This window comes from Neopsephotus bourkii, unplaced genomic scaffold (assembly GCF_033783945.1).
Source record: "Neopsephotus bourkii isolate Nb327-2 ecotype Australia unplaced genomic scaffold, CSIRO-AGI_Nbou_v1 NB_196, whole genome shotgun sequence".
Taxonomy (NCBI): Eukaryota; Metazoa; Chordata; class Aves; order Psittaciformes; family Psittacidae; genus Neopsephotus; species Neopsephotus bourkii.
The window spans coordinates 10,108,124-10,124,569 of NW_026900709.1; the positions used below are offsets into that span (position 1 = coordinate 10,108,124).

General features: G+C 38.7%; 1 protein-coding gene across 3 annotated transcripts in view; it reads left to right on the forward strand.

Annotated features, from left to right (window-relative positions):
- PDE11A (phosphodiesterase 11A) overlaps positions 1-16,446 on the forward strand; it is a 141,249-nt gene that overhangs the window by 117,616 nt on the left and 7,187 nt on the right. For 2 of the 3 annotated variants that reach the window (XM_061379535.1, XM_061379554.1), the window contains 2 exons: positions 2,664-2,734; positions 5,075-5,158. In XM_061379535.1, coding sequence (XP_061235519.1) covers positions 2,664-2,734; positions 5,075-5,158 — 155 coding nt within the window. Of the gene's footprint in view, positions 1-2,663; positions 2,735-5,074; positions 5,159-6,230; positions 6,267-16,446 lie in introns of those variants that run through there. The other variant, XM_061379545.1, reaches the window with a different exon arrangement.

A 16,446-nucleotide genomic window follows, 5' to 3' on the forward strand; every position in this document is an offset into this window, starting at 1 on the left:
GAAATGTGTTCATTTTCTCAACACTGAGGGAAAAAAAAGTGCAAGTGTAGTATTGAACCTTTTTTAGCATCCTCTACTTGGAAACAAACAAAAATTCAGGCTTCTGTTGCTGAGTAGGCTCCTTAGAAATACACATATGTGTATCTGTACATACATAAATGTACACATGCATGCATAAACATGAAACTGGGGTCCAGCATTGGCAAACAATTACAAATGGGAGAAAGCAAGCTGTCCCAAAAGTCTTGTCCTTTACCACATGATTTTCCCTCTTCTAGGCATCTTTCCATACTCTGCATCCATCCTTATTATCTCCTGTATCCATGCTAATAATTCTGTCCTTTACTGAGGTCCAGAACAAGCTAGTAAAAAGCAAGATGTGTAGGGTTTTGGAAGAATATACACCATCAGGAAGAGAATATGATATATACCAGTGCAGCTGAGTGTCACCAAGCACCTGGAGGGAGCCTGATTGGCTTAACAGCAAAGTGATGGCTAAAAAGATGTGGTGAAAAAAAGAAGCTAAACCAGATAAATGGTGAGGCAGGAGCAGATAGATTTCTTGGGGAAGGACAAAGATGTAACAGGAGCTGAAAGGGACCTACAACTGTTACATGCACATTAACTCAGTAAAAACAAAAAACAAACCACACTTATGTGGTGAGGGCTTCTGCTCAGCTTGCAGCTTTGTCAGATGAGATTTTCTTGCTTTTATAAGCAGTGCATGACAACAGTCCTATAAGGCTGTTACTCTACTTTAATATGGTCGTCTCTCATGGAAATCATAGAAGTTGCTTGTATCCTGTGAAAATGAGTCACAAGACTTTTCAGTGTCACCTAACCACAACTGCACTGTGTGCAATCCCTCCTCAATTTTCCTCTTTAACCCAGTTAGCTTCTCCCTTTTCTTTGACAGCCAAAATGTCAGGTAGGGTCTGTTTTCCATGCTGTCAGCCTTTGGGCTCTGGTGCTGAATTAGTGCAGAATTCTCCGACAAGCTGTTGTTTGGCATGTTTTGGGGTTTTTTTATTCTTACCACTTTTGAAGTCTGCAAGTAAACATTCATCTGCAACCTGGTGCATAACCTGAAACCGGCAACCAAATCAAAGGTTCCATTTGAAACATTACCTGGTTCAGCAGAGAGGCTGATAAGTCCATAGAGGGAAAACAGCAATAGTTGGACCTCAAATGTACCAAAAGAAAAAAACAAATCCTGCCCCACCCAAAAAACCTCACAACATGAAAAGTGAAGGATAAAGATTAAAATACATGAATCAAAGGAAATAAAGTCTATATGTAAGAAAGAAAAAATCAGGAAGAGATGATAGAGAAAGGCACACAAGGAGTACAGGATCAAAGCAGCAGTGACAGACAGGGGTGAGACTAAATCTTTATCATTTTTATACAATACACTTGGCAAACTGTTAATTGCCTCTAAGTTGTTAAATTATTCCTCTATCTGGAGTATTGATCCAGGATTTTATTAGTGCATTGGGATTACATACATTATAAAGTTCCAAACCGTGATAGCCTAGCTCAAGATTTAAGAGTACTTTACAACATCACTTCACCCACTTCAAATTTATTTCAGTACACCTTATTTCAAATGTAAAAAGCTTTGGATTTGTGAATGTTAGGAAAATGCAGTTGCTAGAGCAAGAATTTTTGAGATTTTATGAAGTGTAGGTTCTCTGCTTAGTTATGTGCTCTTGTGCTTCAGCATTATAAAATCATTTCCTAGCTTGAATTTACTTGAAAGCAATAAGGAGGCATGACAGGAGCATTAGGAACCAAATGCCATCTTCAGTAGATTAGTTTCCCTTTTTTGCATCTCAAATGTCACATAAAAATGCCTACCTTCAAAGCCCCACACATGACAAGCACAGTACATAAAGGCTACTTTATCAGGATTATTCACTGTCTGACTTCCTAAAATTCCTGATGTTTCCGTAATCAATTTTGGTTTTAAATCTTGTGTTCTTCTGAGAAGCACAAACCTCATCTGTGAAAAGAACATCTTCATTCACAAAAGCCAGAAAGATGCGTTACAACTTCCAACCCACTAGTTCTTGATTTTGATTCAATATGATAATCTAACTTCATATTTAGATATGCAGAGCCGATAGTGATTGCAGTCATGGGAAAAAAAAGTAAAGCCTAGTGGGGAAAAAAACCTTTATGATTTCACATTAAATTAAGACAACAGATGATATTAGTTCATTAACTTGCTTTTATAAGCGAAGTTGTTTATACAGGGCAACAGGCTGTAAATACCCAGAGAGCTCGTGCACATTTTACAAAGCATTTTTACAGATATAATTGTGGATGCCAACAAGAAGCTATAATTTTCTATTCTGTTCTTAATACTTGATTAAGTTGCATGTAAGTACATTGACTGCTACCTCAATATTGCAATGTAATTCCAACAGTCAATTCCCTTTCAAAAGGATGTGTGCCTATCAGTGATTATGGCTGTTTGTACACCCCATATGCCCAGTCCTGAAAACTATGCAAACACGTGCCTGATACCAGTCACATAGCTTAAGCTAGTCACTTCTTTATGGTTAAGCACAGGCTGAAGTCCTAGTCTGAGCAAGAACTCATTACCCTAAAAATTATGTAGTGAGAACTCTAACCTTTATCTTGATTTATGTTTTAGGCAGCTGAGCTGGTAACCAGTGAGTTCTTTGAACAAGGAGACAGAGAAAGATCTGAACTGAAACTCACCCCTTCAGTAAGTTTTAATACTTTATGAAATACTTACTAACTTGCATAGGGTAAGAAAATATTGGGTACATTCAGAAAAACTAACTATATTTTGCATGTAAAGAAAAATCTTGGAATAAATACTCTGTATAATAAGGACATGCCATATATTAGACCCTTGTATAAACAAAAGCTTTCCAATCAACTCAGTCACTTTGTATTAAGCCCTTTTCTCCATTTTCTGTACCTATTCCCAAGGTTATTCTGTCAGTCAATTTTCTAAGCAATTTGTATTGTTTTTAATACATAGTAGTCAAGTAAAAATCATCAGCTGCCTATGGAAATCAAGATTGTCAGGATTAGTTTATGATGCAGCTGTGTTATTTGATGTGTCAAAGGCAGAAAAGCATTTCTATAGATATTCAACTAAATATAACACTCTGATTGAAAGGATAAATTGGTATTGAGTGGAATACAGGCAGATGGGTATAAAGTGTCAAACAAGTAAGGAAAAAAGTTTCACAAAGGTTTTCAGTGAACAACTTGAAGAAAGATTTATCCAGGTCATCTTTATCCAACATTTCTAAGTGTTGCCAAGCCATTGTCTGGAAGCAACAGGAGAAGGGTAGCAGAAAGTATTCTAAAGAATTTAATTTGCAAGCCATGACAAATATATTTCCTAAAATAAAAAGACCATTTCAATGGCTCCAACTTATTCTCACTTCAGTAATACTCACATACGAGCCTGTGGTGATGTAATTAAGTAAAAACCTTAAAGTATGTGGTCAATAATGCTCAGCTACAGTAAATGGCTTTTCACAGGTTGCAACATTACTGAATTTTTCCCTATAGGAGTTTTGTGTGTACATCTCAGAAAAAAATGACAGCTATAGTCCAGTAGAAGAGTAGTCAGTCAGTCACGGTATTCACAGTTCTGAGACCAGTTACTGTCTTTAAGGATCAATGAATTCCAGTGAAAATGGCCCATGTCCAGCAACCTTAAGAGTTATTCTCAAGTGTGTTGTTACATCTACCTTTTGGACATACTGTAGACTTGGTAGAACTGCAGAGAAAGACAAAAGCCCAGAACTTTCTTCTAGACTTCTGCCTTCTGAAAATCTGCATCTAATAGCCCAGACAGGTGGGAAAGAAGTGTATTGCTATAAATCTTTTTACTATTGCCTCCATCACAGGAGCCCTCTCACTCTTGAACTCCACAGCCTACACCAAGGTATATAGTAATTTATGGGCCACACACTTCGAAGCCATACAGCTTGAAGGAAGATTTTCCCCTCTGCTTGGCCCTTTAGAATTTCAAAATAATACAGTTAACTCATGTACTAAGTGTTTTATGATGAGAAATAAGGCCAGTAAATAATCCAAGTTCATCAGTTCAAACAGTTGATAATCAAGGGTCAAAATTGTAGATCTCATGTAGAGTTTTACCATATTAATGACAATTTTTAAACAAGATCAAATGTTGATCTATTTCATGACATATTGCTATGACAAACCACCTCGATAGATATCGCTGCTAATCAGACAAAAGAGTTGGTAATCAGCAAGATAATGCAATATTCTCTTATAACTCAAGGATTATTTTTCTTGCATTGTGCTTATAATAATTTGAAAATGACAGGATTTTTCAAAATTACGTGAATAAGAAATACAGAATTTTCCAAAATCAAACCTAAGATTCTCATTTAAGACCAGAGTTCCTGAATCTTATCTCTTGTTCTTATTTAAATACACTGAGTAATACCTGTATGTCAGAAAGAGCAGGCTACTATTAGAAGAATTCAACCAGACATTTAATGTAATGTAATTAGTCTGGAATTTTGAGAAGGTAGAGATGGAAAGTAAGTTTCCATAGGAAACATCAACCTTGAGAAGATGAGCCCAGAATAAAAACAGACTTTCCAAAGAAAAAGAGAGAAACATTTAAAACTTGGCATATCCCAGAGTAACTGGGAGGGAGGGAACCAGCCCAGATCCACCACTGTTCATTTTGCTGAGCTGAAAAAGCCTACGTGAGAAAAGGGAAATTTCTACTCAAAAGTATCTACTTTACATTTCTACAGGAGGTTTCTTACCAGCTCAACTCCAACTTGTGGAGCATTTATTTTACACCACAGAATTACAAAATTCAAATACATTCAGCCTACAAATTCCAAAACAGAATTGAAAATAAAGTTTATTTTTCATGCCAGACAAAGCAGTAGGAAGACTACTATTGCAAAGATTGATTACAGCTTACAAAGTGTTCTGGTTGTGAGAATTTGATCATAGCTCCAAAGTGCTGAATGATGTGTCTGTAAAATACTCCAGTGTAATAAAGCATGACAGTTTTGTTCCCTTCTCAATTCAGGCGATTTTTGATCGGAACAGGAAAGATGAACTACCCAGGTTGCAGCTCGAGTGGATTGATAGCATCTGCATGCCATTGTATGAGGTAATTTTTACTTACTGCTCTTGTAGAGTCCAGAGAAGATTGTTCCTGCCTCTCTAGGGGAAAAGAGTTAGCTTGCAATGCAGCCTTGAAGGCTATTCGAACTCTGACTTTACCGAAAGTCTGAACCCTATGCAGAAATCTTCAGATTCCTTGAAGGTGGTAACATCTATAAACATAATTCCCCACTAAATAATAAAAGCCAATAGGGCAACCTTTTAGTTTATTACATTTGAGACAAACAAATTCTCATCATGGCAAGGTGTGCAGTGGGACAGCCTTGTTATGTGCTGCTGTCCGATCTGTCCAAATATGCGTGACCCAAAGGGAAGCACAAGGCTGAACCTTTGCGCTCCCTTCTGCCTCTATTCCATGTTAGAGGGCACTCTAGGCCAAGCTTTTAAGGTCAGTGGCAAATGATTTGTGGTTTAACCTATGTGCTGTTTAACTTGGAGTTTCCTCTTTCAATCATGCTTCCACATGGACTGTGTGGATGCTTGATATAAGTGCTCAGGTACTACTTTATTAAGGCTGTAGAGGACCAGAATAATGCTTCCCTCTTTTCGGATTAAACCAACTTCAGAATCTGACTTGTATAATATAAACTTCATAATTTTAATTGTCTCTTACCTGTACAGAAAGCAGAGCTACACAAGCAGGATAAATCCAACATAACACTGCAGAAACGCAACCATCAATAACCATGTCAGCCACTCTTCCACTTACTCACTGAAACCACACAGACCACCTTATGCCACTAAAGACTACCAATTTTACCACTGAGAACATTGGGGTGTTCTCGCTAGGCAGTTTTGGGGAACTGAAACACATTCTCCCTGTTACCACTGCACCCTAAACTGCCTCACATCTCCAAGCAATGAATGGGTCTGTGATGATACAAAGCCAAGAGGTGGAAAGCAGGTACCAGCTCCCATGTTAACACTAAACTGCTGAATTTGTGCCTGAATATAGCTTTCCTACACACAAAAATGAATGGCAGTTCCTTTTTGTTTTATAGACCAGATACATCACCAATAGCATACAGCGTCCTTCCCTTGTTCTCTATACCTTGCAGCATCTGAAGCTGCCACTGTGACAACGAAGTGACTGCCCACCAGCAAAGGCAACTCCTGTTGTGTGACATAGGCAACATGCACTTGGGTGAACAGCAAGGTGTGCTACTGCCTTGCCGGCAGATCTTGTCCCTTTCTCAGGACAGTCTTTGTCACAATGAAATAAAATAAAGCTACAGCTTCAAATAACTAAAGCAGAGCAAGCACACAAGAATATAAACCTGTATTTTTTGAAATGCCAAGACCATTCTGTGCAATGGAGGCGGGGGGATGACAACTGACCTTAGACAACAACTCTTAAAAAGAAAGTTCCTTACAGTATAATAGTTCATATTACACTAGAATGCATATTGTACCAGAATTCACATTTGTAATAGCATCTGTAATCCAAAAATGTATGTTAAAGCAGGAAGAACTGATAATCAGCCCATCTTCTGCATGAGGAGACTACATCTGAGCATTAAAGCTCTGGTTAGTTAGCTCCATCTTAGCAGGAGATCTCTGGGGAATATATTCACATCTGATTTCCCTGCTTTCTGCTGTCTCTGCATCATGCTGTGCAGCTATTAGCCTGCTGCTCAACAACTTAAAAAAGAGACACCATCAAACCTGGAAGTCATTGCAGCATCAGCCTTAGGGGTAAACAGAAAACTTGATGTCATAGTACCACACTGCGGGAGATTCTCTTCAATGTGGAGCCAAGTTTTAATTTTCATATCCAGCTTAATCAAACCTCAATACACATATCACATCAGCAATGTATTCAGACATTGTAAATCCTCCATTTAGGGCTGGCTGAACATTACAAGTAGGGCCAAGTCCTAGATTTCTTTTTTCCTTCCAAATACAATCTTTAAAATTCTAGCCATTGTGATATGTCATAGGGACTGCATGTGGGGAGAGAATGAGTTACACCATTACAAATACAACATAAAGAGGCAGAGTGGCAGCTGACAAATTGGTAAAATCTTAGCAGTACTTACATTGCTCACTAGCAAAGTGCTTATAAAAACCGTATGTTTGAAATAAACATTTGACACTCATTTTGATACCAGAATTACAGCATTAAACCATAGAGAACAAAATGAAGGCTTTTGCAAGCAGTTTTTTTCCATGCTAGCAGTTAAAAGTCCTGAATCTGTGTGGCCACATCTTAGCATGCATGCCGAAACAGTTGCTACAGCAGGACCTAATGCTATTCGACACCCTCACAGCAGAGATGGTCCCAGCAACTCCCATTACACTCCCAACTCCCAAATGCTGGCAACTCCCATTAAAGTCAGACAGGAGATCAGCAAAGCACCCTGAAATTTTCTTTGCCCAGGAATAGGCTACTCTTGGAAGCTGCACTTGTCTGAAGTATATGCCATATGGAAGGAACTCCACAGCCCAAAGTATCAGACCACCCCACTGCCCTAATGCCACTGACAGTACTGTAACAGACCTGTACCTTCTCCACAGTGCATACTTACGAGCAAGGCTACATACCAGAATGTCCACAGGGGAATGTTTTATACTTCAAACTTTGCAGAGCATTTTAGAGTATTATGGCCTTCCTAGCCTCATTTCTTTTTCTTCCATTCTCAAACACTCTTTGGGGAGATTTGGCCATGCCTCCTCTCCTTATGCATCTGCTTTCTACATTTCTTTAATATAATTAAGACAGACCATTTTGAGGTGCAGCTCTTCTCCCAAGGAAAGTACAATGAAGTCTCCTTTATTGGGGGATGTTTATCGCATCCCTCTGCTTACCTGGGTAGAACTGTTTCCTAAGTTTGGACCCTTTTTGTGAGAAGGTTTACAAGTGACTAGCAAAACATCAAGATTTGTGCCACTTCCATTAGCAATCCCACTTGCCCCTTGGAATGCCTGTCCAAACCAGAAGGAATGTCAGGAATACAGTAAACATGCTACACCGTAGTTAACATGCAGCTTGAAGCTGAATGTAGATATATGATGATAGCTGGGGATATTAAAAAATAAAAATATCAAGAATTATACACAACTCGATTTCTCATATCCAACTGCCTAAATCCAAAACCTTTTTGTGTTTGCTCTGTTAGCCGACTCTGCTCTTGGCACAAGGTAAGCCGTGGCTTGCTCTATTCCCTTGCTCTCTCCCGCATCTGCAGCTCAGTGTGGGAATCAAGCCACCTCCGATTTCAAGATACCTTAGTAATAAAATCTGCTTCCTTCACAGTATGGATCAAAGGTTTGAAGATAAAAGCTTCCCAATTTTTTGTTCATTGCTTTTTATTACTCTTGGGACATTATAATTTTATTGAATTTACTTTTTGTTACTGTAGTGATCACTGTTCAGAGTGTATATATATATATATATGTAACAGTGGAGTTTTTACCTTGAGTAGCAGAACAGCCATCCATTTACTCTGATGCTCTGCTTTTAGGGCCTTTAGTTACGCTTTAATGCATCACATTTGCTCTTCATTCAAAAATGCCACCAAGAAAAGCATTCATCAGTGGAGATGAGAAACAAGCTTATTAAAATAATAATTTACAAGAAAAAATGACTTTTTTTTTTTTCACTGTAGAGCATTTCATATTTCCTAGTGCAGCTTCAGGATGAGGTAATAATCCGGGGTTTTTTTGTTGTAATATTCTATTAAGGTGAAGCACATACAACTATAGCAGAAAATCTAAGACATCCCACTGGAAATAAAAGCACTACAGCTACACTGACAGCTGTGTTCACTACACAGAGAAAATATTCTGTACTTATCTGGACATACATATTTGTGTAACAGGAAATAAAATATTGATCATTAGAAAAATTACCTCTCTGTCCCTCCAGTAAAGAGATGCTAAGAGTTTCAGCACTAACAGATTTCTCTCCTGGGCTCTGTGATTTGAGTGTACCTAGAACAGGATCAGGCACAGATTTTTTTCCTAGAACTCAGATTAGATTTCTTTATGGGGAGCAGACAGAATGGGAGACTGAAGATTTTACTCTTTTTAATCATTATTTTTCTCACAAACAACATCAAAGCTTCAGCGATTCACATCAAACAAAAGACACTAACAGAAGCCCAGCTCTGTTCACAGCATTGTTAGGCAGACAGTAACACCATGAATAGCAGGGCCAAAGGCCATGCACTCTGCTTCTGGGCAGATAAATACATAGTCAGGTAGTCACTGACAGTGACAGCAGCTATTTAAATTTAAGGGAGATGTCTTTGTGGAAGATAAAGAAGCTCACAGCTTTTACAACTTATGCGTGCCTGAGGTTGCCCTGCTCACCTCTACCTTGGTACTCCATTTTAGTGCTATTTTTAGTGCTATTCAAGATTTTCTTGGGTATTGAGAGCTTTAAACATATAATAGTATTTACAGAAGTGAATTTGCATTACTCCATCCAGGATTCTAGGGGGAATCTGGGAAAAGTAGAAACAATTATGTTTAGCCTAGCAAGTAATTTAAATGTTGTGAATGGAATGTAGAGGAACAGAGTCCTTTATCACACTGTTTCCCTTACTCAGAATGAAATCTAATCAGAGCTTCAGGAGCTCTGATACACCTGTCTTCCTACAGAAGATAATGTATGATGGTGTAGCTGCAAAATCATCTATTCTACTTCTAAGCATACATGCATAGGGTATCATAAACGCTAGAGCCTTTGCAAAGCATAAGAAAAAATTACACAGAAATTCCCCAAAATCATGGCCACCTCCATGCGTTAACTTCTCCAGTTCAAGTTGACTTTGACACATGAATTGCAAGTGCATATGCACAGACTGAGATTCCCCCCACCCCAAAAAAAAAGAAAAAAGTGTATACTCTAGTTAGTTACAGTATAAGGAGGGAGGTTAACCTTTCAATAATCTTCAATAGCAGAGAAGAAGCAATCATCAAGAATCATGCTTACACAGCTATGCCTCAATGCAGCCCTTCCTCAGTTACAACTGCTATCCCTTACCCTCATTCCTTCAATTACAATTTTGCATAAGGAAATACTGTATAAGAAATTCAGTGTTTGGACCACTCCTCTAAAAGTCCTGCTTGTCCAGAATGGACTGTATGAAATGGCCAAGTCCTTACTCAAGCAGAAAGCACTGGATGCAGCCAACACAATCACATTTTCCTTCAGATGTTTCTGCCCTCTCTATACAGTCAGAACTGAAAAACTTGTAAAATTGTTTTTTGAGGAAGAGCCTATCTACATGAACATTTTGGCAATAGCTTGCTGTGCCCACCATTCACCCATACCTGGGACTCGGTACAAAAGTCAGAACTCTGCTGTTCCATTTTAAGTTTGCAACTAGTCAGGGGGCAGGGGTAGCACTAGGTGCTGGGCTGTTCACCATGAGCAATACTCAGACGTTCCCTGACACATGTTCACAAGTTGTTGAAAAGGAAATCAGGACTAAGCTATTAAAAAAGAATACATTCACAGAAAGCAATTTGATCAGCTGTATGCAATTCTCACCAAAATCAGTTTTTCCTTTACAACATGTTGAGGGAAGAGGAAGATAACTTTCAATAGATCCTAAAGAATCCACGAAGATGCACATTTCTGGCAGGGCCTATTTCTGATATTTGATTTGGACACAGAGAGAGAATGCACCTATGCTTCCAGAGACTGCCTGGCTGACAAGGATTAGTAAGGCAGATAGACTCAGGATGCAGCATGTGATACACCATGGACTGAGGCTGCACAGACACTGGCAGATCAAATTAGCCTCACTTTCTGTTGAAATCCAGGGGGTAATATTATCCAAGGAAGAGCAGGTGCAACATATTCTGCTGTCTTTGTAAGAAATTTGCTTCAGAGGAAACTTAATCAGGCCAAATGCCAGTGCTGGGGGGAGTCAGTAGCAGAAGATTATATTAGGAATAAGGGTTTGTCCCAGAGAAAGGAGCTTTTGGCACTGCAGAAGGATTTTTCTGTAGCCTTGAAAGAGGAACATAACTAGGTTCAGCACTTTTGTTGCCTTGTTGCTTGTCTACTAATGATGAATCTAAATGAGGCCACCTGGAATGAATTCTCTTGTATTTTCAGAAAACTCAGATATTATGACTGTATCACAACTTCCAGTAACAGAATAAACATCAGCAAACTTAAGGGCCTGTGGTTTTCTGCTACTTTTGTACTCAGAGCAAAGGTGAAGTGCTAGTATACGAGAAAGAAAAACCAGGAAAAGAAGAAAAAATGCTTTTATTTGCAATTCCCTTCTAAGTTACTATTTCATAGTATAATAGGGAAAGGCATAGTTTTGCTGGCTTAAGAGCAAGGGTTTTTGTGTCTATGAGGATCATGAACATCTTTTTACAATGGGCACAAAGGAGGGATTTGTTTTGCTTTTGGAAATTAACAGAATATTATTTTTGCTAGGATTTTTGTGATTTGACAGGATTATTGATGAAACATTGCATCACTCTCAACAAATTTAGGAATTTACAGGATTTCCCAAATTGCTTAGAAGAGACAGCAGAAACAAGTACTTTTTCCCTTCAAACCAGAGTACTTCAACTTACTTCTCAAAGAGTCATCTGATGCCAAAGAAGTCTCAACTGAAAGGGCAGGTCATCAACAAAGGTATTTAGGAGAAAACAGAAAAAAAAAAAAACATTTGCCAAAGGCTTTCAGCCTGATCTGTAAGAAAAAGTGAATAATTCACAATATTACACTTTCTGTTGCTGTCTTATTTAGAATTATCTGCCCAACGTGTTATGAAGGATAAGCAGTCATGTATGGAAATGTGTATAAAGATCTGAGGAAGTAGACTGAAAAGTTGGCAGATAAGGTAGAAAAGACAGCCAATAGAGGGAACTCAAATTATACAGCAAATCTGAAAGAAGATAGATGGATAATTTAACAGCCATTCAGTTTTCAAGAAAGACAAAGCACAAACTACATTGCATCAGAAAAGGACTAGAAATGATGATGGATGAAATGCTTCAAGTAAGTGTTTAACACAACAGAATCACAGTTGCCTGCAGAATTCCCACATGAGGGCAAATTCAAAGAACTAAATAAGCATATGAGACTGATACGGTTTGAAGAGTTTTTCAAAATCCATTTAATAGCAAGGCATAAGACATTGATCAGCTGCTTGGTTAAGATGTTGAAAGGAAGAGTTAGAAACATTCTGTCTCTTGCATGCTTTAGACACAGAATCAAAACCATAAACAGCAGAAACAAATAAGTAGTTGTTTATGAAATAATAACTCTTCCTGTTCTGAGTAAACCCTTGGTTTCATGAAATTATTATGAACAGATGAATCATTTACAACTACAGCAACACATCAGTTGAGCTACTTCAGTAGTTACCCAGGGAATAATACTTCAATATTACTCTTTCCATTTGACAACATTTGGCTACCAGGAACTCTGTACACTTTCCTCCCTGAAGTACCTGGCACATCTAACCAGTGGAGAATCCTACTTTATAATCATTCCTTTATAGTATGCATGTTTACTTACAAAGGAGTGCAGCATTACTCTTGCTAATGTAGCATCACCAGAAAGAAGCATAACACTAATTCACAGAGGAAGAGCAGAACACCTGTGCACGTCTCAGATCCCTTTCCAGTCACAACTGACTTACTTCCACACTGCTAAGGATTTCTACAGAGAACCTAAAGGAAACTCCTGCTTTCTATAAGGGGACTCAGTGGTATATCCCTTTCATCTAATTACATATTCAGGCATCAGAAAAAATTCCCTGGCAGAAATGCAAGAGTCACACACTGATGCATTATGCACTCGATGATCTGGACCCCTCCTCAGTAAGCCCCAGAAGGAATAAACAAAGTCTCCTTCAACTATGAGGAGAGTGCAGTAATTTACATTTATTCATTAACTCAACTGCTCCCAAATATTTTTTTCTGGAATATAATGATTAAATATGGCCTTGAATTAGTTGGGCAAATAATGAATTCACATACACCCACAGCCATAGAAGTTAGTCCTTATACCTTCTCTGTATCACTTTATGTTATGTATTCTACCTATAAAAGGTAGAATTGCAGCAGTCTTTTTGATTTTTTTGTACATGGATGTATATACAGAAATATTTTCCAGTTTTCAGAACAGCTTCCATCAAGCATTTGTATTATCAAATCTGTGGATAACTGCAGTACAGGTTCCTTTCTAGTTGAACTAATCTGAAGTTCAAGGACTTTCAGATAGATGGCTCACCTTTGGCCTATGTATTCTCACATGAAAGCCACTTCAGCAAAACTCAGGAGTCCAATTCAGCTTTGCTGTAACTGGTCATGACTCTCTTGACTTCAGCAATGCTTCATATGCTTACACCAGGTCTGAATTTATCCCTATGGTTTCTCGGTCACTGGTCCTCCCTTCCAACTCAGAAACTGCCTACATAATAAAAGTGATTCATTAGGAACCGCTGGGTTCCAAAGTAGAGTGAACATTGAGACCTATAACTTTTTTATATGTGCTCAGTCATAAAAATGAATTTATATGGTCTTATTCCATGAACTCACTTTACAAATATTAGACCCACAACCACACTTCCGTGAGTTGTAATCTTGTCAAAGCTCATAAGTTAAGCAAGGTCAGAATTGGTCAATATTTGGATGAGAGCCCCCGGGGCAGGGGGAGGGAGATAAGTATATACTCTGGAGGTCCTGTTGCATTTGTAATCTAGGGCTCCTCTCTGAAAGGATTTTGTATTAGTCTTAGACTATAACAGAATGTTTTGTATTTGCCTTAGCAATAGGTTAGGCTCTGGCCATATCTGTGCTGCATCTTGGCTGTTTCAGCTAGTATCTTTTTCCAGAGATGAAGATTATGTAGCAGATGAAATCCTCTCCCCCACTACCACCCTTTAATCCAGCATGTAGCTCTACAAACAAAATACTTCCACTGTTACCCATCACCCTCTCCCTGAGGGGTTTATTTCTACTTATATTATTTCTGCATTGTCTATGCTTTATCTAGCAAAATATACCTAAGAAATACAGCTCTATACCCAAGAAAAAGCACTCTCCCCTCCTTACCTTCTCCCATAAACAGCTTTCTCTGAGTCTCCCATACTCTCACCTCTTCTTACCTTCCCCCATAAATAGCTTCCTCTAAATATCTCATGCTCTCCCACCCTTTTGAGCTGTTCCTTCAGGTGCCCTGCCCCTCTCCCAGGTGCATGCTATGTACTGCTCAAGTACCTTTAACCTTTTATTGTGCTGGAGGAGCTTATATGTAAAAGGACCTTTTGCTATATTTTGTGAAAGTATGCTTAGGCAGAGTAGTACGTAGTCAGAAAAGACACCTAAATAACTGAAGGTAGAAAGAAAAAGCATTATACAGTTACCTTCTGAGAAACAGCTTAGCCATATATTTGAGGTAATACATGGATGCAGAAGGGAACTGCAAACCTACCTGGCTTTGCCTAACACTGGAGTGCGCAGACGCCAGCATGACTGCTCTTCCAGCACACTTTGTCACTCTATTAGGAACAGCTTTTACAGTACAGGGGATAAAATGGGAAAGGTCACCAACCCTGTACCTAGCAAAGCAGCTGTGCTACAGTGGAAGGACTGCAAGTGGGCATGTAGGTCACAGGTGGAGAGAGGGGAACTGCTCAGGCAGGGGTTCCCTCACCCCCCTGTGCTGCATGGCTGCTGCCTGCCAGCTCACAGCCTGCCCCTTGCACCAAGGGGGGATGAGGAAGGGCACTTCTGGAGCTATAGGTTTATGTGGTGGTATCTCATGTCAGACAGCTGCTGAAGACCAAGCCTCTTCTTATTCAAGAAAGTAATAAATTCGGTGTTAAGAAGCTGGATACCAAATTAGACAGATCACTAACAAAGCTGTTCCTAAGATGCGCACATCAAATACAGTGGCATGGAGGAGCTGTACATCAAGGGGTTCTCATGCAATAAAATGGGAAATAAAAAAATGCAGCCAAGAGGTAGAAAACCCTGACCAGGCTACAGCCAAATAAACAGTTTTGGGAATAAATTGGTGGTTTTAATCCGGATCAGGAACAGGTGCTATGACTGTAATTCAGTAAATGGTCGAGAGCCTGGCAGAAGGGAGAAAAATGTGTTGCTTTTGAGATAATTTCCCAGAAGCTTCATAAAAGAAAATTGATTACTGGAGTTTAATAATTAAAACAGGGCCAGATATATAGTAGTCAAATGAGGTTTTAATTACATCTCAAGCAGAAATAAAATCCAATTTGTGTACTTTGTATCAGAAAAGTCTTACTGAAATGCTTTGGTAGCTGGAAAAATAAAATAAAAGCTAATTTCCACAGGAATTATAGTAGTTGGTTTAATTAAAATATCTGATCAGAATTAAAGAGGCACAGAGTGAAAGGATACTAAATACAGAAGCAGTGGCTTAAACATCAAATCAATGACTGAATAAAGACATTTTATAGACTAAGTACAAAATCTGCAGTGTCAAGTATCCCTAATATAAATTAATGTGTAACAAAATAAAGTTTCTTTAAATTACCACATATTTTGAAAGTATTTCATAGAATTAACTGCGTGTGCTCTGCTAAAAATGAATAACTAAGACATGGTTTATTCTTTCTTAAATACTCTTTTTAATTTATTTAATCAAAGTTAATGTTATTAGTTAGCCATTATTGTTATTTACTGCACCCAGGTTATTAGACTCTGTAATACCCACTTTGCTATGTATCTCTAAGAAATATATGTATCTACTTTTGGATTTAAAGTGTATTTACAGCTCATAACATACAGTGATTACTGCAGAACTATGAGGTAGCTTGTTGGATCCATTCCCAATCTATGTGGGCTTCTGGTCTCTGCTGTAGTGGATGCAAAGCTAATTGATCTAAACAGCTCAAGCACTCACACTCCTCCCAGCACTGTACATGAGAAGGCTGTCTCCTATCATAACAGTGTGGCAGATGCCTAGGCCTGCAAGGACAAGCACAGCAGTAGGTCATGCCCAGAACTCTGCATTTGCTCCCTGGCACTAGGATTGAAAACATCATGGTCTTGCGGTCAGTCTTGGCAAAAAAAAACAGTACAGAAAGGACACAGACATAGCATGGCCACACTGAGACAGAGGGCACTGTCCCAATGAGCTGCTTCTCCTCTATGTTCCCTGTAGCATGTTGCTGTTACAGCATTTATGACAGGAACAACCTGTACTGCATTTTGGGCTTACAGATGCTGTGGCAGACAGAATGGCCTCTTTGTGCTTACAGACATTTGAAATACACTGATTTTTAAACACTGATTTAAATATAGATT